This window comes from Balaenoptera musculus, chromosome X (genome assembly GCF_009873245.2).
Source record: "Balaenoptera musculus isolate JJ_BM4_2016_0621 chromosome X, mBalMus1.pri.v3, whole genome shotgun sequence".
Classification (NCBI taxonomy): Eukaryota; Metazoa; Chordata; class Mammalia; order Artiodactyla; family Balaenopteridae; genus Balaenoptera; species Balaenoptera musculus.
Window position 1 is genome coordinate 91203284 of NC_045806.1, and position 23121 is coordinate 91226404.

Below are 23121 nucleotides of genomic sequence, written 5' to 3' on the forward strand. Positions count from 1 at the left end.
TATGCCCACTTTCTGGAGAGTTTTTATCATAAATGGGTGTTGAATTTTGTCAAAAGCTTTTTCTGCATCTACTGAGATGATCATATGGTTTTTCTCCTTCAATTTGTTAATATGGTGTATCACATTGATTGATTTGCATATACTGAAGAATCCTTGCATCCCTGGGATACATCCTACTTGATCGTGGTGTATGATCCTTTTAATGTGTTGTTGGATTCTGTTTGCAGTATTTTGTTGAGGATTTTTGCATCTATATTCATCAGTGATATTGGTCTGTAATTTTCTTTTTGTGTAGTATCTTTCTCTGGTTTTGGTATCAGGGTGATGTTGGCCTCATAGAATGAGTTTGGGAGTGTTCCTTCCTCTGCAATTTTTTGGAAGAGTTTGAGAAGGATGGGTGTTAGCTCTTCTCTAAATGTTTGATAGAATTCACCTGTGAAGCCATCTGGTCCTGGACTTTTGTTTGTTGGAAGATTTTTAATCACAGTTTCAATTTCATTACTTGTGATTGGTCTGTTCATATTTTCTGTTTCTTCCTGGTTCAGTCTTGGAAGGTTATACCTTTCTAAGAATTTGTCCATTTCTTCCAGGTTGTCCATTTTATTGGCATACAGTTGCTGGTAGTAGTCTCTCAGGATGCTTTGTATTTCTGCGGTGTCTGTTGTAACTTCTCCTTTTTCATTTCTAATTTTATTGATCTGAGTCCTCTCCCTCTTTTTCTTGATGAGTCTGGCTAATGGCTTATCAATTTTGTTTATCTTCTCAAAGAACCAGCTTTTAGTTTTATTGATCTTTGCTATTATTTTCTTTGTTTCTATTTCATTTATTTCTGCTCTGATCTTTATGATTTCTTTCCTTCTGCTAACTTTGGGTTTTGTTTGTTCTTCTTTCTCTAGTTCCTTTAGGTGTAAGGTTAGATTGTTTATTTGAGATTTTTCTTGTTTCTTGAGGTAGGCTTATATAGCTATAAACTTCCCTCTTAGAACTGCTTTTGCTGCATCCCATAGGATTTGGATCATTGTGTTTTCATTGTCATTTGTCTCTAGGTAGTTTTTGATTTCCTCTTTGATTTCTTCAGTGAACTCTTGGTTATTTAGTAACGTATTGTTTAGCCTCCACGTGTTTGTGTTTTTTACTTTTTTTCCCTGTAATTCATTTCTAATCTCATAACGTTGTGGTCAGAAAAGATGCTTGATATGATTTCAATTTTCTTAAGTTTACTGAGGCTTGATTTGTGACCCAAGATGTGATCTATCCTGGAGAAGGTTCCGTGTGCACTTGAGAAGAAAGTGTAATCTGCTGTTTTTGGATGGAATGTCCTATAAATATCAATTAAATCTATCTGGTCTATTGTGTCATTTAAAGCTTCTGTTTCCTTATTTATTTTCATTTTGGATGATCTGTCCACTGGTGTAAATGAGGTGTTAAAGTCCCCCACTATTATTGTGTTACTGTCGATTTCCTGTTTTATAGCTGTTAGCAGTTGCCTTATGTACTGAGGTGCTCCTATGTTGGGTGCATATATATTTATAATTGTTATATCTTCTTCTTGGATTGATCCCTTGATCATTATGTAGTGTCCTTCCTTGTCTCTTGTAACATTCTTTATTTTAAAGTCTATTTTATCTGATATGAGAATTGCTACTCCAGCTTTCTTTTGATTTCCATTTGCATGGAATATCTTCTTCCATCCCCTCACTTTCAGTCTGTATGTGTCCCTAGGTCTAAAGTGGGTCTCTTGTAGACAGCATATATATGGGTCTTGTTTGTGTATCCATTCAGCCAGTCTATGTCTTTTGGTTGGAGCTTTGAATCCATTCACGTTTAAGGTAATTATCAATATGTATGTTCCTATGACCATTTTCTTAATTGTTTGGGGTTTGTTTTTGTAGGTCCTTTTCTTCTCTTGTGTTTCCCACTTAGAGAAATTCCTTTAGCATTTGTTGTAGAGCTGGTTTTGTGGTGCTGAATTCTCTTAGCTTTTGCTTGTCTGTAAAGCTTTTGATTTCTCCATTGAATCTGAATGAGATCCTTGCTGGCTAGAGTAATCTTGGTTGTAGGTTCTTCCCTTTCATCACTTTAAGTATATCATGCCACTCCCTTCTGGCTTGTAGAGTTTCTGCTGAGAAATCAGCTGTTAATCTTATGGGAGTTCCCTTGTATGTTATTTGTCATTTTCCCTTGCTGCTTTCAATAATTTTTCTTTGTCTTCAATTTCTGCCAGTTTGATTACTATGTGTCTTGGCGTGTTTCTCCTTGGGTTTATCCTGTATGGGACTCTCTGCGCTTCCTGGACTTGGGTGGCTATTTCCTTTCCCATGTTAGGGAAGTTTTTGACTGTAATCTCTTCAAATATTTTCTCGGGTCCTGTCTCTCTCTCTTCTCCTTCTGGGACCTGTATAGTGTGAATGTTGTTGTGTTTAATGTTGCCCCAGAGGTCTCTTAGGCTGTCTTCATTTCTTTTCATTCTTTTTTCTTTATTCTGTTCCACAGCAGTGAATTCCACCATTCTGTCTTCCAGGTCACTTATCCGTTCTTCTGCCTCAGTTATTCTGCTCTTGATTCCTTCTAGTGTAGTTTTCATTTCAGTTATTGTATTGTTCATCTCTGTTTGTTTGTTCTTTAATTCTTCTAAGTCTTTGTTAAACATTTCTTGCATCTTCTCGATCTTTGCCTCCATTCTTTTTCCGAGGTTCTGGATCATCTTCAGTATCATTATTCTGAACTCTTTTTCTGGAATGTTGCCTATCTCTACTTCGTTTAGTTGTTTTTCTGGGGTTTGATCTTGTTCCTTAATCTGGTACATAGCCCTCTGCCTTTTCATCTTGTCTATCTTTCTGTGAATGTGGTTTTTGTTCCACAGGCTGCAGGATTGTATTTCTTCTTGCTTCTGCTGTCTGCCCTCTGGTGGATGAGGCTATCTAAGAGGCTTGTGCAAGTTTCCTTATGGGAGGGACTGGTGGTGGGTAGAAGGAATGAGACACTGTAAATGATCACATGAAAATGCAAGATGGCATGTTTTCCCAACTCATTCCATTGTCAGAGACCTAAAAAAAACCCTCCAATATACTAATGCAGCCTCTCAATATTTAGCGCAAATACGAAAATGGTTGGCCTAATTTAATGTTATTTAGATGAAGGTATTGTAGGGATGGGGATTGGTCCTAGGAAATTTTCTTGGGGGTACATCTTCATTGTACACTGATTTCTATAATCAAATCAGAGATCCTGTTCCTGTTGGAATTTCCTATATTCTTTTAAAACAAATTGTTTTAATTAGATATTGAGAAGAACAGAAGAATATTTATAAATCGTATGTAAAAAAATCATCCAGATACAATGAACATCTGTGTTCCTACCACCCAATTTAAGGAAAAGAAGATAGCGATACCTTTGAATTTCTTTGCATGCCCTTCACAGATTCCACCACCTTCCCTCCCTCCCAGAGGCAACCACTCCTGAAGTTTGTGTTCATCATTCCCTTTTCATCACAGTTTGACCATGCATATTTGTATCCCTAAAAAACATTGGTTGGAGTCATACCAAATGTATTCCTCTGCAACTTCCTTTTCTTCCCTGTCGCCATTATGTGCCTGAAATATATCCACCTTGACATGTGCTGTTTACTGCACTTGTAATTGTGATTTTATTACCTCAGATAGCCAAATGCAATGAATAATTTAATGACCAGGAATTCTTAGTCAAGGTTTAAAAACAGAAAAGGCATCATGCCTGTGCTTCAACCCAGGACCCTTCTTCTCTATCTCCTGCCAAAGAAGCCACACAACCTCCCTACAGGCTCAGACCCTGTTGGAGGCCTCACTCTGAAGAAGCTGCTGGCTTTCAGAAAAGTACAGGTTGGTCCAGACAAAGGAAAGAGTAAACACAGAGATAGCAGATGCCCCAATATAAAATGCAACTGGAAATGAATTAATGCATGAATATAGTTCCTAGAAAACCTACACACACATGCACATAAACACATAAAATAATGTGGTGGGACATCAGGCCCCAGAACTATAAGGAACAGAACATTTTGAAAACATGATTTCCCCAGGTAACATGTGATGGTAGAATGGCCAGTGTTTCTTGACCAACTACTATGTGCCATGCACTGTGCTAAGTGATTCCATATACATTACCTCACTCCTCATTGATTCCTCACCAAACCTATGGGGTAGATTCTCTTATTCACCTTTTATGGAAAAGGAAACCCACGTTCCTTTGGGGTGGAGGGGCAAGTAACTTCCTTGTTCAAGGTCATGTAGCTAGTGAGAGGAAGAGCTGGAATTTGAATCCAGCAGTCTGACTTCAGAGCCCATACTCTTAGCTGTGATGCTACACTAAATTCATTTCTTGTTCTACGTTGAGTGGGAGGTATATGCGTCTCCACAACATTTCTAAGGAGAGTTAACAAATCAGAATTCATTCACACTATTTGAGAAGTGGGGAAATGGGGGCTCAGAAAGGGACTTCAGACTATGTGATGAGTCAGGGGCCGAGATTAAGACGAAACTGGATTTCTAGTAAACCTAGTAAATCCTAATCAAGTGCTTGCTGTGTGCCTGTCCTAGGGAGACATTTATCCTCTTAGACTTGGGCTCCTTCCAGCAGCCACACTGTCGTCCCAGGGCCCTGGGACAGCCAACCGCACTGGACACCAAGGAACTTCTGGTAAACCTCTCGCTATGTGGATAAGCACAGTCCCTCAGGACCATTAAACTCAGGCTGTGGCAAAGTGAGAAAGGGAGGCCCTGAGGTTAATAAGGGAGAGTGGGAGGGAACCTGGAGGCTGGGAGGGTACTCACTGAACTGCTCTCTGACACCCCTTCCCAGGAAAGCCCTAAGTGTAGCCTACCCTCTTTTTGTCGGTAGTCAGTTCCACTGGGTTCTGAGATTCCCAGAGATGCAGAGATATGCACCGCTCATCCTTGTGAGCTGCGTGGCCCCGAGGAAACCCAGCCCTGGCTGCCCAGCCAAGCCTGACTTGGGCTCACTTACCTCGGCTACCTTTTGGTCCTCTCATGCCTGGCTTTCCTGGAGCTCCGATGCCAATTCCTAGAGAACCTTTTTCTCCTTTGGGACCAGGCAGGCCAGCTGGCCCAGGCACACCGGTTATACTAGGTCCTAGGAGGAGATGCAGAGAGATGCGGGGACAGAAGTCAGTGGGGGTGAGACCTTTGTGCCTAGCTCACTTGCAGGGGGCCTGCTTGACAGACACCGGAGGCTGAGGATTGAAATGACAGGAAGGAGAGCTCGTTCGGGTAGAAGGACGAACCCCATCCTCCTTCCTCCCCACATCAAGGCATCCCAAATTGGGGGCTGGCAAGGAGACCTAGGAGTCTAAGGATATGGGATACACCGCAGCCAAGAACTCAAGGCCAGCCTCTGTCAGGCTTCCGGAAGAGCGAGTGCTCTCCTCTTTGCCTTTGAGGGTCTTGCTTACCTGGAGTTCCATGGGTTCCCTTGGTTCCTGGCAGCCCATTCAGTCCATGTAAACCAGGAAGTCCAGGGAAACCTGAGGGGAGAGAATATCAGAAATGGCTCCAGCAACTCTGAATCATGAAGGGTCAGCAAAAGGTCCTGCCCCCAGGGGCACTGCAAAGTCCTCATTTCAAAGGTCATGGTCTCTCTTGAGGCATTATTTAATGCCCTAAGGGAGACTGGACTACACCTAGTCTCCACCCTCCACCCTAAGTCTTCCTGCCTCTTATTAGAGACCAATATAGCTTAAGAGCAGGGTGGTAGATAATGAGGTATCTTCAAGAAGAAATCAGAGTGGCAATGCCAAGACCTTGAGTTGCCAGCGCCCAGAGACTTGCTGCCCAATCTCTAAGTCAGGAAAAGGCTACATATGCCAAGGCAACGACCTTCCTTCCCAACTCTGCTCTCCATGGATCCCATGTTCTCCTCTTCCCATTCATGTTTGCACTCCTTTCTTCTTCTTCTTCCTCCTTTCCTGTTATCCCTCATGAAACCCAGTCAATGACTCCCCTGGATACGGCTTAATCCCAGCTAGGTTCTCCTAAGAAAAAGTAGTTGCCATCCTTTTTTTGAGGAAAGGACCCTTTATCCCACTGCCCACTCCCAACTCTCATACCTTTGGTTCCTATTAGGCCAAGGGGTCCCAGGGGCCCAGCTGCCCCTGGGTGGCCTGAAGAACCTGGAAGCCCTGGATTTCCTCTCATGCCTGCGACCCCAGGGAGTCCTAAAAGTGAAAACAAGGCACAAGTTCAGAAGGGGTTGTGACTTGAAGCTGATCTGAACTTTTTCAGAGTAAAGTTGTCATGAGTCATGGTACCTGGGGAGGCAGGAAGGCCAACATCTCCAGAAATACCAACTTTCCCATCTTCACCTTTGTTTCCTGGGAAACCCACATCACCAACTGGTCCATCTTTTCCTTTCACACCTACAAAATCAAGAAAAATGCAGAGTGATCAGGCCACAGTTCAAGCAGTGTGTTCCTCCACGGGAGAGTGGGAGCAGGAAGGTGAAGCCATTTTGAGTTGCCATGGGAGCTGGATCCAACAAAGATACTCTGAAAGGGATTGTGACAGCTGTCTTCATATTTGAAAGATGCTTCCCAATTGAAAAGTAAGTAAACTTGTTCTGAGTGTTCCCAGCAGTAGGAGCGGTGGGTGGAAATGTTCATGAAGTATTTAGTTTAACTAAAAACTAAGGGGGTGGACACCATTATCTTAAAGGTCTTAGACTTATCCCGTAAGTCTGTGAGTCTTGAAGGAAAAGTAGGCTGGTTTGCTTGGGAAAACTGTTGACTGCGTCTGAGTGGATACATGTCAGGTAGGAATTTTTCTGCACTGTATAGAAATTGCAGAACTTGGGGTTGGCCTCCAAAGTTCCTTCCGATCCTCAGTTTTGAGGAGTCTGTGAGACATGGGAGACAAAAGTACAGTAGCCTTACCTTTGAAACCAGGCTCCCCAGGTTGTCCCTTGGGTCCTGGGCTACCAGAAATTCCAAGTGTCTGGCCTTGATCTCCTGGGGATATCAAGACATTGTTCAAGTGGTCAGGAGAAGCTACAGCTCAATTTGCAGCACATAGGTCTTTTGAGGGAAAAAAATCATAGCCAGAGAGGCTCCTTGACACAGTTACCCACCGGGTAAAAGGTTATGCTTTTATGCCCCAATGAAGGGCTGGGATGCTACCAGACTATTGGCATGAAATGCTGCTACATGCAGCATATCTCCATTGGGAAACACATCACTAGGCTCCGTATGGGCAGAGAAGATGAGAGGAGGAGCCCTAAAACATCACCAGAAGGGGAGACTGTCTAGAGCTGAGGTTCTCCTCTGCTGCTGAGTCTGGAAGGCAGCTGGGTCAAACCACTGTTTGTCGTATATCTTTCAGGAACAAAGACTGCAAAGGGGGTTCAGCCGAAGGGGAAATGTAAATCGATTCCTTTTCCTCGAAACACAATGTCTCTCCCCCAAGGAGAGCCCTGGGCCTGTTAGAAATCCACCTTGCTCTGGAAAAATGCATTAAAGGGGAAAATGCTCCTTACCTTTTAAACCTGGGAGACCAGATGCTCCTGGGAGCCCGGGAGCTCCATTGAGACCCTGTGAACCCTTCAAAGCAAGACGGGAGTCAGTAGTTCTGCCCAGCGCTCAGGGCCTCCCACCCTCTCTTACCCCTCCCTTCCCTGAGCCACTGCTGGAGAGATGTCCATTGAGTAGTCTGTGGCAGGGGCAGACAGGTGGGGGGCATCCTGCAGAGGGGAAAGTGATGAGCAAGGGGGTGGAAATGCATATTTACGGGTTATAGGGGAGGGATTCGATCTACAGATTAATCCTGGTCTTGTCATTCATAACCTCCCAATGCCTATCAAAATTGGTATCTTGGGAAATCAAGGTGTGAATGTTCTAGCAAGTCTCTTAGAAAATACACAACCTAACAGTCAGGCCAGGCATTTGATCTGCTCTGCATACAGTTGGCTATCACCGCCCATGCCAAAGCTCTGGAGCCATCATGCACGAGAACAAGCGTGGCCTCACTAACGTGGGGCTAGCTCTCTGCCGCGGGTTCCACAAGGAACAGAGTCTTTCTGCCACCAGGTAGTGGGCTGTATGCATACAGGTACTGGAGTCTGAATTTGGGCTAATATTTCCATGATTTTCACAAGAAAAACTGCCTTCACTGGCTAATGTCCAACACACTATCTGAGTCTGGGAAATGGGCGTGTCAGCTGCCATTGGTACAATTCTTCCCCTGGCGTCTGGTATGATTTTGATTCATTTGAGATGTACCCAGTAAGGACATACGCTACATAGTGCCTTGGGTAGGAGTCCAACTTGGGTCACTCTGGTCACTGGACCACGACCCAGGACACGCCCTGCATTCACCTGGCCTTTTCTGCATATTGCCGTAGCTACTCATTCTGAGCCTCTGCTCATGCTGGGACCCCTCCCAGAATGCTGTCCCACTTTGATTCCATCCTTCCTAGTGTGTAAGTAGCAGGTTGAGAATTGTTTCTTTTGCAATTGCTTCAGGTGTGTGTGTGTGTGTGTGTGTGTTTGTGTGTGTGTGTGTGTGTTTGTGTGTGTGTGTGTGTGTGTGTGTGTGGTGTTTTCTCTCCACAAGCTGGATTGACACTTTTAAAGGACAGGGACTTTGTCTGCAGGGAACACAGGTGTCCTATGATCCAGTTTATTAGTCCCTTCAATACTACTACTATTATTGCTACTATTTATTCAGAGCCTACCGTGTGCCAAATACAACGTAACTGCTTTATACACATCAGCTCACTTAACCCTCACTATGGTCTGAAGAAGGTTTGAAAATGATTCCCATTTTTAACAGATGAGAAAAGCGAGGCTCCGGCAAGTTAAGCAATACGCACAAAATCACAGAGCTAATGAGTGATGGAGCTGAGATTCAAGCCTACGTCTTCTCATTGCTAAGCCTACTCTACCACCCAACCTTTTAAGAACCCAGAGAAACTGGTTTTGATTCTTTGTTGTCTCCACAAGAGGCAACAACTGGCAAAGACCTTTCTGAAATCAAAACATCAAATAGTCTGTACCGAATTCTTCTGCTGTCCCAAACTCAACGTGGGATGCTGGCGGCGGGATGCAGACAAAAAAGCATGCAAGGCGGTTCTTGTTCTCAAGTCCTAACAGTCTCGTTGAGGAAATCAGACCCACACAGAACCAACTAGGATAAGTGTAAGCAGTGAGGAGTGTAGGGTGCCAGCGGGGTGGGAGCTCAGGGATGCCTGGAGGGGCGGGTGCCTGGGCTGGGGCCTGAAGGACAGGCAGGTAGTCAGTGATTTCTAGGTGGACGCTCTGCCACGTGGGGGAAGATAAAAGGCCCAGGAAGGAAGAGGGGATGTTTGGGAAAGGGTGAGAAGACCTGGCAGACTCAAGGAGGGGCCTTGTCTGGGGTGAGCTGGGGGAGGGAGCTGGGCGAGGGGGCTGGGAAGTGGGCTGGCATCAGAAAGGTGGGCAATAGGAACACATCCCCCTGCTACGGAGGCCGTTCCCTGGTGGGGAGATAAGGATGTGGGCAGACTTACACTTTCCCCTGGTATTCCTGGGAAACCTGTGATTCCAGGGGACCCCTTCAGGCCGGGTAAGCCCCGCAGTCCTGTGGAGCCAGGGGTGCCTGGTCTCCCACTAAGTCCCTTGATGAGGCTGGGGAAGCCAGGAGCTCCAGGCAAGCCTGGTGGCCCGGGGCGGCCAGCCTCTCCTTTGTCACCTGGGAAAGAAGCAAAAGTCTTGGGGAAAGACTCTAGGCAAGAGAAAATCTGCTCCCCAGGGTGCAGGTGCCCTGGGTCACAGGCGGCCGAAGCGCAAGCTTGGGCACGGTTAGCTTAGGGGGAGGAGTGGGGATAGAGGGAGGTGCCCCACTGGCAAAGCCACTCAGTGCCCATCCCCACTGTCTGCCAGGCCCTTCCAGGGATACAGCCACCCGTGGTTCAAAAACGGAGCTCCACAGTGGCAATGAAAATTGGCAGGCTCACAGCCCGGGCCCCCCTCAGGCCCAGGGAAGGCAGCCTCTGGGGGTTCTTGTTGTGTGGGGCCTTTTCTCAGGAAAGAAGTTGAATTTGGTCCTAAAAACTGTCTCGGGCATTTCTCCTGCCCATTCCCTGCCCCAGCACCTCTGGGCCCAGGAAATCCGATGGATCCAGCTGAGCCCTGAGAGCCTTTGTCTCCTGTGAAGTGGAGGTTCAGCACTGGAAGTCTGGGGCTGGGTACTCCGACTGGCCCCGGGTCGCCTCTGTCTCCTGCAGGGATGGAGATCATGAGACCCGTGTGAGCCGGAGCTTAGACACGAGGTCAGGCACGGGCTGACCGCTCATATCAGCTCTTCCCGCACCACCCCAGGCCCCCTTTCTGGGCTCTTCCACCTTCTTCCCCGCCCCTGTTTCCCCAACTTTGCATTAATGTGCACGCCCTCTCCCTCCTTCGACAAGCTCAAGGTCCACCTGCAACTTTAGACCTTACTCAAAACCCTTCTCCGTTGAGCATCGGGAATGTGTGTCCAGGCCTCTAACACGCAGTAGTAACTCAGAGTGATTAGGTCTTTTGGTTTAAAAGGACTTCATTCAGAAACCTCAAATCTTATTATCTAACACAGGGTTGGTATAAGCCACAGGAACGACAAAGTTGATAAACAAAATGTACCTTGGGAAGCATGGGTGGCAATTCCAGAATTCGATTCCCCAGCTCACCTTTTACACCAGGGCTACCAGCCTGTCCAGATGGTCCGACTCTTCCCGCCGACCCAGGAATTCCCTTTAATCCACTTGCACCAGGAATACCAGGGAGACCTGGAATCCCTGGAAAACCTATCAGTCCAACAGACCCCTTCTCACCTGTTGAGAAACAAGAACTTCTATTATTACCCCTGTTTGACATATAAGAAAGTGGAAGCTCAGAGACGTTAATTAACTCACCCAAAGTCACACAGCTAGGAAGTTGCAGAGAAGGGATTCAAACCCAAGTTTCTCTAACCCCAAAGCCCAAGCTCTTAGTCAGTACATGTTATGCTGCTTCCCTGAACAGGGACATTGTACTAAGCACCAGAAAGGAAAGAAGAGGTGGGTACCTCTCATGATTTGCCAAGTTAGAGCTCATGTTTGGCACAGGAGGAAAAAAAAAAAGCCTATGGCCAGGAGGCAGGGAGATGAGCTCTAGCCTGGTGCTGTTGCTAACCAGTTGTGTGACCTTGGACCAGTCACTTTCCCCCTCTGCCCAACCTCTGGTGTCTAGCAGGACAGTCACAGGAATTGAGAGCTATCAGGCTCTATGGTAGAAGTTGTGCAAATGAGTAACCTTGGTGTGGCTGTTCCTGTCTTGGGCTCCCTGCCCATGCTATTCAGCCCAGTGATCCACCCAGCAGGCAGGGAAGGCGACTCACCTTGGGTGGGGTTCCTCCTTTAGAACCAGCCTTGTCCAACTATCTTGCCGAAAAAGCCCTGCCCACCTCCCTCCCCATTCCCCTTTCCCAGGCAGACAGGAGGGAGGGGGCGAGCTGGGCAGCATGGCAGCTCCTTTTTGGCCCCCACTGGTGCCTTCCTGATACCTTCACTTACCCTTCGGACCTGGCAGGCCTGGCAGTCCAGTGGCCCCTGGCAAGCCGGAGTTCCCCAGGAAGCCAATTAGCCCTGGAGATCCCGGAAGGCCTTTCAGCCCAGGCAGGCCTCTCTTTCCAGCTGATGCAGGGGGACCTATATCGCCTCTTGGACCTTTCTTTCCAGGATATCCTGAATCAGTACAGGAGAGAACACAGGACAGCTGTCAAGTGAGACTCTGTCCAGATCTGGGCCGCTGCCCATTCCCATGGCTTCTGGTTGGTTGGCTTGTTGGCGTTTGTAAACTGCCCTTTAACAATGGCTTAGGCAGGCTGCTAACAGGCAGAGTTCTTAGTTGGCTGAAGCATTAGCACCTACCGCCCAGGGCGCCCCGCCAATGGCGACTTCTTTCAACATGGCACTGTAGCTGGCGGGGGCGGGGGGGTGGGGAGCAAACCCCTTCTGATGATAACTTCCCCCTTTTTGAATGTGGTTCACACTTTAGCCTCTGAATGGAGCTCTGGGAAGCCAGGGTGGCAACTGGACTCTAGTTTCCTGGTACTTCCAGTTTGAATCACTCCACAATGGCTGTTTCCTGAGCCAATCGGTGAAGTAGAGGTTAAAGCCAAGCCATTGTTTCAGCCTCCCAGGGAGCCATGGATACAGGGCTGCCCTTTTAATCCCTCATGCAAGCAGTTAAGTCAGCCAGTTCCTTGGCATTAGGGTTGAAAGACCCCCTAGTGCCAAGTACTGTAGAAATCCCCAAGGCCCATCTGGTATCCTAGGTATTCTGAAACTTCTTTCACCAGGCTTTAAGTTGCTCAATGGGATTAACCTCCTGAGCTGCTGCCAAAGTGGAATGTTCAGGTACAAAGCAAGGAAATTAAAAAACCAAAGGATTAAATCAGTGACGACAGAGGTATTTGGGCCCCCAAGGACCTAAATGAATGGCTGACTTGGCCCTCTACGGATTGAAAAGCATCAAGTAGCCGCGAGCCCCAGGATTCTAATGGGAGGCTGTGAAGGGGATTCCACAACAAGGGAAGGAAATTCAATGGGGGCCAACCCCACAGCATGAGTTCAGGGACCCCTGGCCTAGCCAGGTTATAGTGTATAGTAAGATAATTCCCCAAGAGGCCAAGCTAGTGGGAGTGTTAGTCTGTGAGCTTGTGTGCTGTTTTCTCACCTGGACAGCCTATGTGAAGACCCCAGAAACACAGAAGGACAAAGGGGGTAAAAAAGATATTAATGGCTGCGTAAAAACTCAACTTCAGTCACGTGGCTGGGAGTCGGGGCGGACAGCAGGGTGACGAGGGGGGTGTGAGAAAAAGGCAAGCTGCAAACAGTAGGCTGGAACCGGGGGCTGTCAGGCCCCGCTGCGGAGTGAAAGGCACTTTGGCCCTGGGTCCTCAGAGGCCTGCTGGCCCGAGGCAGGCTGCCAGCACGGTCACCCTCTCTGCCTGAGCTCCTCGCCCGGCCCCAGCGAGGGCAGTGGACAGGGGCGAGGCCCACCTGCACAAGGAGGGCGGGAAGGCAGGAGGGAGGCTGAAGCCTGAAAAGGGGGACTGAGGCCATGGCGGAGGGGCGGGGAATGATCATATTTGGGGGTCACATTTTGGAGGCTAAACTGCAGCCTTCGGTTCAGCTTGGCACCGCGAGGGTGACTTGAGATGTGAAACTTGAGAGGTCAGGAAAGTCAGTCTCCTTGTCAGCTCTGACCCTGTCACACTGCTGCTACTGCCCCTCAGGGCATCGGGTTGGACGGGGAGAGGAGGGGAGGGCTTAGGTTAAGTCTGTCAAGATGGGGCTCCTCCTCCGAAGGACCTACCTGAAGTGCCTGGAAAGCCTGGTGCTCCTGGGAGGCCGGGTTTGCCCTTGATGCCGAATAGACCACCAGACCCCCGGGGGCCTAGCTGTCCTGCACGGCCTGGTATTCCAGGGCTGCCCCGCTCACCTTTGGGGCCGAGCAGGCCCGACTTCCCAAGCAAACCTAAGGAAAGGAAGGGCCAGACAATTACAGCCTGGACTGATAGCAGGGACCGATTACCTAACCAACTTCCAGCCGAAGAGCCTGCCCAGGATGCACCCTACGTGCCACTGTCTTATCAGCTCCAGCCTTGTTGCTAATCACAGGCTCTGCAAGAAATCTGACTATGGATTATAGATACTTCTGGAATTACTAAGACGGGAGAATGGACGCAGGTGATTTAAGAAAAAGTTCCACAAAGGGAAGGACAGAACAAAATGACTTTTCATTTCAAGTCCCTAATTAATCCATCACCCCAGAGTCATGCAGGTATGCATGCAAGTATAGCAGTTACTGAAAGGCTTTCTGTAGACTGTCAAATAAGTGGGGCAAAGAGAGTCACCCTTGGGTCCTGTAAGGCCAGAGTCTCCAGGAAATCCTCTGCCCCCTGGCAGTCCCTGCAGGCCTTGCTCCCCAGGAGCACCGTTTTCAGCACCAATGATGTCACCAGGGGCTCCCTTGGGACCTGGTAAGCCGGGACTGCCAACTTTCCCAGGCAAGCCATCTTTTCCAGGGAGCCCAGGAAACCCAGGCAAGCCCTTCTCTCCACGAGGTCCAGGAAATCCTAAATGTAAAGAGGCAAAAATAAAAGGCCATGGAGGTTTAGAAGTGACAGGTTTGGGGAGAGGACTCTGACACAGGTTTTTTCCCTACTACAAAAGCTAACATATTAGTAATGTGTGTCGCTTCCCTTAAAGGTCAGGAGTCTCTGGTCCTGGGAAGACTTGCCCAGTGGCAGGGACTGCCCCGTGTGCCCTGCAGGAGGCTGTAGCTCAGCGGGCAGAGCTCAGCAACCCGCTCCTGGGGAGTCTACAGTGGCCAGAGAGCACAGGTTACGCCCGGGACCTCCTGTCAAAGGCCTGGTCTCTTCTGGAGTTGTCTAACTCCTGCCAAGTCATGCCTCCCTCTTTCTGGGTGGCAGACAGATCTGCAGCGCTGATAAGCCTGAGGGAACGTGGCCTAAGATGAGCCTCATGCCGTAGAGCAGGGGTGGTTCTCAAACGGAGCATGCGTCAGAATCCCCTGGGGCAGGGGTGCTTGGGAAAAGCCAGATTGCAGGGCCCGCCCCCAAAGCTTCTGATCAGTAACTCTGCCAAGGGGCCAAGGCACTCCTTTAAGGAGTTGATCCAGGAAACTGCCATAGAACTTGCAGTCAGACCACGTGGCAGAGTCCTAGCTCTGTCACTAGTGACCTTGTGATCTCAGGTGAGTCACCTTCCATATGAGGCTCAGTTTCCTCCTCTGAAGGTGAAGGGGTTGGCCCAGCTCATCACAAATGGCCCTTATTGCTCTGAGATGCTGGCATTCTATAGCTCTAAGCTCTCTTGCCTGAGTATGAAATCAAAACCATCCCACTTACACCAGAGCACAAACCTAACTTCCTACAGTGGGTGGATGGCTACACACACTCACACAAAAGGAGAAGCAGGTGAGGAGAAGCTCCTTTTCTTACCTGGCAATTCAGGGAGGTGAACCAATCCTGGACTTCCGGGCTCTCCTTTATTTCCACGCAATCCAGGCTGGCCTGGAGTCCCAGGGAGGCCACGGGCCCCGTTAGGGCCTGAAAACCCAAATGTGAGTGGTAAGGGGAAAGGAAAGTCGGTGTGGCTAGCTATGATTTGTGATGTCCAGTCAAGAATCCTAGTCTCGGGAATTCCCTGGTGGTCCAGTGGTTAGGACTCCATGCTTTCACTGCCGAGGGCGCGGGTTCGATCCCTGGTTAGGGAACTAAGATCCAATGAGCTGCGCGGTGCGGCCGAAAAAAAAAAATTCTAGGCTCTTGGAGAGCCTCTCTTATTCTCACCTCCCCACACAGCCCTCTCTAGCAGCCATTCTATTTCCTCAATCCTCAACGCCGCCCTCTCAGGAGGAATGTGGATCCCCAAATGCTACCGGGCTATCCTCAGCTTCCTTTGGTGCATGGCCCTTACAAGTGTGCTCAGTGGCTTTTTCTGGCCTCATTCCATACCTGGGAATCCGGGAGCTCCTGGGAATCCTGATGGACCGTATGGCCCAGGAATAATACAAGGCAAGGTGATACCTGTAAATGGTAACATGTAAGCAGGTGGTGAACCCCCTGAGTCAGGGACGATTTCCCCCTAGCATGCTCCTTTACTCCCATTCCATCGAATGGAACAGCTAAGTTATTCTTCCCACCCAGAAGCTGGGAGCCCATGCAGAAAAATCGTAGCATCAGAAGCTCTTGGGAGTTACTCCTAGTGCAATTTCTCACAGATAAGAATGCCCCTAGTGTCCAAGTCAGGACATCTCATTCTAACAAAGTTTCCTGTTGTGTAGGAATAGCAGCAAACGGCAGTTGCCTATTCACCCTGCCTTCAGAGGGAGCCCCTCCCTAGGATGCGTGCTTGGTGTTAGTTATTATTATGCCCACATCACTAGATTGGAGTGCTTGAAGAGAACACCCCTCAAGTTCAGATGACTGCTCTTTTCTTGGAATGAGGCTTTTCCCAAACCACTGGGTTCTTTTGACACATGTTATTTGAGATCTACTGAAACCTGTTGATTGTCCTTGGTCAGATGGACCCATATGTCTGTACCAGGTAAACACTGAAGGCCACTCTCTTGGCCATGGCAGACAGTGATCCTTCCCTCAGCTCCTCATTTGAAACTGTCAACTCTGCTACTCAGGGAGAAGGGGTAGTCAATTTCAGTATTCAAGACATTGAAATTGACCTGCGGAGCCCTTCCCTGGCAAATTCTTCCTTGCTCACTCATAGTGCAAATAAAGAGTCTATAAGATCACAGAGGGGAGGTTTAATAAAATACCAGTGAACAAATTGTTAGTTGGCTCCTTCAAATGCCATTTATAAACATTGCTAATTAAAATCAGTCTTGCCTATTCGTTAAAACAATCCCCTGAGATCTACTTTAAGCCAGAGTCCACAGTTCTAATAAACTGCTATAGCTTTTGCCTGTACGTAAAATAAATCACAAATTGCATCTCTTAAAGATATGTATACAACCTATGATTCAGACTGCTTACTGAACTGGCTGGCATTCCTCCTCCAGTCTCGCTTCCATTTTCCAATTTAAAGGCTTGATGGCATTTTAGCCCACCTGTTCTAGTCCTAAATCAAAATTGGGAATTGAACAGTATAATGTATTGGTTAAGAGGTTGGGTTCTGAAGCCAGACGGAGCTGAGCTTGTATCGTAGTTCTGCTACTAACTAGTCGTATGAGCAAGATACGCAACCTCTCTGAGCCTCATGTGTAAAACTGGAGCTACTTACATCATATGGCGCTTGTGAGGATTATATGGAATAGTGTTAACGGCACTTAGCACAGCGCCTGGCACCCTGGTATGTGCTCAGTGAATACTAGTGTTTTAATATCTTACTTAAAGAGGAGTATTCAGAAGAGCTCCCGCAAGGCCATCCCCTGGATTCTACCTCAGTCAGGTTAGTGACACTACTTTGCAGCCTGGGCAGCAACTCTCTGCCCTCTAGACCTCAGGCTCCTATAGTTATATTTTCACAGGTGGAAAGATGGCCACAAGCCTGATCTTCCTCCATAGGTAGTCATACCCATCTCCATCCTGCCAGATGTTGAAATGATGGAGCTATTTTGGAGGGCTATTTCCCTACTGCGGAAATATGCTTTATGAGCAAGCATCTCATGATGGATGAGATGCTTCATGAGGAGAGGGCTGCCTGTCCTGTGCTCGGCTTTGGACTAGGCTGAAGAACTAGGCTGAAGAACTGCCTCGCTAGATGGTATCATGAGAGGGACCCTGCAGAAAACTCTCCTGCCCCAACTATTTCAGTAGCTGATTGACTCTAATGTGTCAAACATTGTAGTTCCATTGCTTTATGTCTTAAAAAACAAACTGGATAAAATACAAATATCTCTGGGCCAGGTCCAAACATGAAGCCATCCATCTTCAATTTATCATATCTGTTTCATAGATTCTTTTCACCTGTGATAGCCAGAGCAAAACAAAATCTTTAGAAGATGGGGCCAAGGACTGGCATCTGGAAAGGTTCCAGGGCAGGAAAAATACTTAGAAAAGGGAAGATGAGTAGAACCCAGAGGAAATCAAGGACATACTTCCCTTTGCCTCAGACCAGTCCTGTACAACACACCACATTTGTGTATTGCAAGCAGAGGGTCAAAATGGTGAGAAGGTAAGGACTTCAAGTCATACTGCTATCTGACTCTTTTACTTTACATTCCTGTCTTTTACTTTACATCCCTGAATTCCGAGCCTTCTCCCCAACAAAGCAGAAACCAGCTCTACCCATGTTCTCTTTTATAAGTGCAACAAATGACCTAGTTATTCAGAATTTCCCCCATTAATGACAAAATTCATCTTCAGAATAAAAAAGCACCTCTGGTTATCAAGATTCTAACATCTCAGTTGATTCTGGTTCCAATGAATAAATATCAGACATGTGTGGCTCCTTCCAGGTACCTCCCAAGGCAAGTCATGGCCTCAGTTAAGTTCATAAATGAAGATGCTCAAGGAAGAGATCAGCCAAGCCATCAACATGCACAGTGAAGGAGACCAGCCCCTCGCAGAGACTGCATGCCCACTTCCTCTGTCCTCCCTCCCAGGAGAGGTGTGCTAAGGAGACTTTGCAGCGGTGTCAGCGTGAGTCTTTGCACCCCAGCCTTAGGATCACCCCTCCCCAGCCCGGGCCTCCAGTGTGGTGCTCAGGCCATTGTGAGTGTCTGAGATTAAGTGAACAAAAAGGAAGGGGGGCGCGGTTTCCATCATTGGTGTTTGAGAACCTCTAGACCTAACTACCTCTCACCTCCCTCTGTGTCTAAGTCTCCTTGCCCAACCTTCTCCCTGCAGCAGCAGTCACCTAGACCAAACAAGTAAAGAAGAAAATTAAACCGGGACAGAAGTTCCTTGAGGCCCAAGGGAAGTCTTGTCTGTAGCCCACTGATCAAATTCCCTGTCTGGACTGAGTCGAGAAAGCTGGCATCCACACAGGATCAAGGACACAGTGGCCGCTGCAGTGATAACCAGGGTGATTGATTACTATGAGCATCTGGATCAGAGCCTCTTTGGAAACGGCCAGTTGTCTCCTTGCCCAGGATTTGTAATAATTCACACTGTTAGGTTGAAAGGCTTCTGATGACTTCATTCCCTTTCCTGGCAATGTAGTTGTCCTAGCCTGAGCCACCACCAGTTGGAGTGAGTACATTTAGGAATAGCATCTTCATCTTTCATGGCAACAGTAATGGCCATAATGCAAATGTTTAGGGCCCACAGGTTAAGTGTTTTTACAATTGTGTGGAAAGAAAGCTAGGTTTGAGGAGTTATATTTGGTGGCTGTAGAGAGAAAAAGAAAGCTAATGCTCTTAATTGAAGTAATTTTTTGGAAAGTCTTGGTATTGCAACAAGAACATTTTCTGCATAAGGCATCTTCCAGGCTATATCTTTCTAGATCACTAGTTTCCTGAGAACTTTCTGGGTCCAGGGATAGTGAAGTTTGGGACAGAAATGTTCCTGTGGGCTTCCTTCTGTTTCCAAGCAGTTGGAATGTTGATAATATCCAGATTTGAGCGTGTCTAAGTTTATAGGCACCATGTTAATATAAGTCAGTTTAAAACCTAGTTGCCTGCAAAATGGGTTGAACTAGAATGAAGACCCAATTGGCGGAGGGGCGGTGGAATGACCATGAGTAACGTCTCTGGGAACAGAGCTGGAAGCAAAGCTATAGCTGACACCAGGACTTCCAAAAGGCCGAATGGTTTTGTTTGACAAAATTCCTCACAGCCTTAATAGGGATACTGACTTGGACTGAAATACTGACTTGGGTTTAAGAATCTTGAATCATCCATTTTTAACTTGTACTGTAATCCTTATTATACCAATTCACAAAAGTACATTTTAAAAGAAATAAATTTTGACAAGACCTGGTATCTGTCTTCTTTTTTTGTAATTCTTCAAGGTGGAAAGAGGAGAAATAGGTCTAAGAAAAAGCTCCTTGGTTATGGAAAAGGTCCTTTCCTCTGTAAATGTATATTAGTTTCCTGTGGAACACTGCATTATACTAGGCAGGTTGAGAAACACTAAAAAGGATTACTCACCTTCCTTAGTATCCAGAGGCTTACAATGCAGTTGGAAAAAGTAAAAGCATTAATGGAAGGAAATATATAATCTAACTGGCAAAGACATACTATAGGGGTCATAAGAAAGCTTAGTGGAAGAATTAGGGCCTATATCGAACCCTGAAAGTTGGATGGGGATGTGAGTACATAGAGAAAGGAGGAAGAGTATCCAAGAAAAAGGCAACATGGGCAACATGTTGGAGTTGGAAATGAATATATTGTTTATGGGGACAGTGAAAGATACTGTTGTCTTAGTGTTTTGTTTTGTTTTAATCATGAAGAATTATGAGATAAAATCAGGTTAGAAAGGTTGGTTGTGTCCATGTTTGGAGACTTCTGAATTGTAGGCTGAGGAGTTTGAACATTATCCTCTATTCAGTAGAGAACATTTGTGGCTTTGGACTAGGGGAGTAACATGATGGAACCAGCACTTTACAGATTATTAAATTGGCAGCAGTCTTCATAGTGGAATTGAGTGGGGAAAGTCTAGAGATAGGAAATGAAAAACTACTTAGGAAGTTGTCATTCTTCTATCCATCCATCCATCCATCCATCTATTCCAACAAGCATATAGGTGTTAGCTAGGCATGAGATAATGAGCTTAATACCAAGAAGAAGAAGGGAAGAATATAAGAGGCATTGCAAATGAAGAATATGAGATGAATTTCAAGTTTTCAAACTTCAGACGACTACAAGAAGTGTGGTACCACTAATGGGAACACAGAAGTTGTGGAAACATAGAAGTTAGGATGAAGAACTGTTTTAGCTGTATGCAAGAAGGCAAGTTAATAGCATAGTACCTTAATCTATAAGCAGGGCTGTCACTCATTATAATTACTAAAATTCAAGTAGAAAGAGAAGCTATATAAATGGGAGGGATTTAAGGTATGAAATGGAGATCGGACTAGATAGAACTAGGGTCTCTTCTCAATCTGAGATCTCATGAATTAAGGAAAGGTTCTTCCCTACTGATGATATTACCATACAACTTAGAGGATACCTTCCTTGTCCAATTTCCACTCATTACTTCCATGGCACTTGTAATAAATGGTCATCCAGCTTCTGCTTGAAATCTTCCAGGGATTATGAGCTCATAACCTCCCAAGGCCATTCTGTTATACTTTCAGACTGCTCTGTTAGGAAGTTTTTCACTTAGTAGGGCTGAAATCTATATTGTTCTGTGTAACTGTACCACAGTATGATCCTTTTTCCACATGAAAACCCTCAAGAGGCTTCAAAGCAGTGATTCCAGTTAGCCGTATTATGACACATTTCACGCATCTGGGTCATATCTACCCTCAAGGAGTCAGTTTTCCAAGCCCAAAGCCATCTGATTCCCTGACTCACCTGGAATCCCGGGGGGGCCTGGTTGCCCTGGGAATCCATCTACTCCTTTATCTCCAGGAAGCCCACGAGGTCCAGAAGATCCTGGTAGCCCAATTCCTGGGGGGCCAATTGGACCAGTGCGGCCTTTTTCACCAGGAAGTCCTGGTAACCCCTTTTCACCTGGGAAGCCCTGTCCACCATCACCCTAGACAACACATAGGAAAGGATGAAAGCATGACTTAAGAGACTTATCTGGAGAGCCCTCTGACCATAAGAAAGAAACACCTAACCACTATGAGCAGGGTTTTAGTTTTTGGTTAAAATTCTCTGTCACTCTAGTTTTTCAATCAATTCTTCTGAGTCAAGTTAATGGGAATGAAGCTCGTCAACCCTGAGTGATCTGATAATGCAAAAGGTTCTAGATTGGTGGGGGTGAGGGGGAAGGACAACTCTGGTAGGGGGGGGGGCGGTCATAGAAAGCAGCTGGATTACTTGCAAGGGAAAGCTCCTGAGAAGCTGAAACATTTTCAGTGATGTGGTCAGTTGTCACTAGCATTTATCAAGTGAGCCAATGACCCATTCTGAGAAAACGATTCCTATTTTACAGAAAGGAAAAGCACAGAGCCAGAAGTGGCAGTGGCAGAGGCAGGAAGTAACCATCAGATACTCCCCACCCGCCCACCTGCCAAGTCAGGTGTGAGGACTTACAGCACTATTTACCCAGGAACAATCCACTTACCTGAAAGCCTGGCAGGCCTGGTAAACCTGGTACTCCGTCCTTGCCTGGGGCTCCTGTCTCACCAGGGAGCCCCTGGGGACCAGGATCACCCTGATCTCCTGGCAACCCTGATCCCGTACTGAGAGTCGCTTCCCCTTTCTTCCCTCTGGGGCCTGCCAGACCTCGAGGCCCAAATACACCCTGACAAAAAGACAGAAGGGAATGATGAGGAGATGCAGACTTCATAGGATTCTGGCACCTCACATAGGTCTGACCTAAAACAGGTCCTTGGGTACATTTTGGCGCAGTTCTGGACACTGGATTATGTCGTCATCTTGGATTATAATTGCCCATTTATTTTCTTACCCTTTCTAAATTTTGAAATCTTTGAGGATGGGAACCTTGTCTTCAGGGCCTGGCACAGTTCTAGGCAAATGTAAATAATTTTGTGGAAGGAAGGGAGGGAAGAAGGGAGGGAACATAGGTAGGTTAAAGCAGAAAGGGACTTTCAAGATACCTAGATAGACTTCTTCATATTGCGGATCAAAACCTTGAAGGTCTGCTTTATCTCCATCTTTCTTTTATGTGTTTTAGGAAAGTGATTGGTGAGGAGTGAGGGGCATTTGAAAGCTCCCATTTGCTCCCTCAGGGCCAAAGTTTGGTAAGACTTACTGGATCCCCTGATGGGCCCTGTGCACCCCCAGAGCCTGGATCTCCTCTCGTTCCTTTCAGGCCCGGAAGGCCCAGGAGACCTGGTGGCCCAGGCAGGCCTGGCTCCCCAGGTGGTCCAATGTTTGGGACACCACCATCACAAGCACAAAAACCTGAGTCCCCTGGAGGAAAAAAAAAGACAACATTAATCTAAGTGGGCCATCTTTCCAAGAAGAAGGAAGACCTGCCGGTGGTAATTTGTGACCTGAACAACTCCATGGAGGGAATCAGAAGGCCTGCAGAGAACAGACTCGAATGAACTAGGTTCACTTTCCATCAAAGTACATCTGTGCTAGTGATTTGGATTTCAATCTTCTGGGGTGGAGCCCAGCCATCAGCGAGTCTAATGTGCAGCCAGAGTTGAGAACCACTGACCTATACTAACCAACTGAGAGTCTGGAATCCAAGCCACTCGAACATCCTATTCACCAAAATGTCTTTCCCCTGTCTTCTGTACACAGAGACAAATGCCAAATAAATTGATGACAGAGATTTCAGCAAAGCATCTTTGAAGAGATAGCAAGGAGTCACTAGCACTATAGCCCAGCCATTTATACCTTCCATGCTTATGGTCTAGGAAATGAGACTTTGGATCAACATAGGTGACTCTGAGTTTCCCTAAGATCCTGAAGGGCCTCTTCCTACCTTTAGAAAATCGATAATCCCTGAAACTCTGAAAGAACAGCCTGTTCTCCAAATAATCACTTCTCGAGTGTGATCCATG

At 46.9% G+C, this 23121-nt stretch overlaps 1 protein-coding gene across 2 annotated transcripts in view; it reads right to left on the reverse strand.

Moving 5' to 3' along the window:
- Positions 1 to 23121, reverse strand: part of COL4A6 (collagen type IV alpha 6 chain) — a 288676-nt gene that overhangs the window by 11168 nt on the left and 254387 nt on the right. For both annotated transcript variants that reach the window (XM_036841076.1, XM_036841075.1), the window contains exons 21-37: positions 22359 to 22519; positions 21708 to 21887; positions 20990 to 21173; positions 15528 to 15599; positions 15012 to 15119; positions 13902 to 14123; positions 13361 to 13522; positions 11554 to 11724; positions 10690 to 10833; positions 10117 to 10242; positions 9532 to 9713; positions 7522 to 7585; positions 6923 to 6997; positions 6302 to 6409; positions 6101 to 6208; positions 5447 to 5518; positions 5002 to 5127 (exon numbers count right to left, since the gene is read on the reverse strand). In XM_036841076.1, the coding sequence (XP_036696971.1) occupies positions 5002 to 5127; positions 5447 to 5518; positions 6101 to 6208; positions 6302 to 6409; positions 6923 to 6997; positions 7522 to 7585; positions 9532 to 9713; positions 10117 to 10242; positions 10690 to 10833; positions 11554 to 11724; positions 13361 to 13522; positions 13902 to 14123; positions 15012 to 15119; positions 15528 to 15599; positions 20990 to 21173; positions 21708 to 21887; positions 22359 to 22519 (2265 nt within the window). The remainder of the gene's footprint in view (positions 1 to 5001; positions 5128 to 5446; positions 5519 to 6100; positions 6209 to 6301; positions 6410 to 6922; positions 6998 to 7521; positions 7586 to 9531; positions 9714 to 10116; positions 10243 to 10689; positions 10834 to 11553; positions 11725 to 13360; positions 13523 to 13901; positions 14124 to 15011; positions 15120 to 15527; positions 15600 to 20989; positions 21174 to 21707; positions 21888 to 22358; positions 22520 to 23121) is intronic.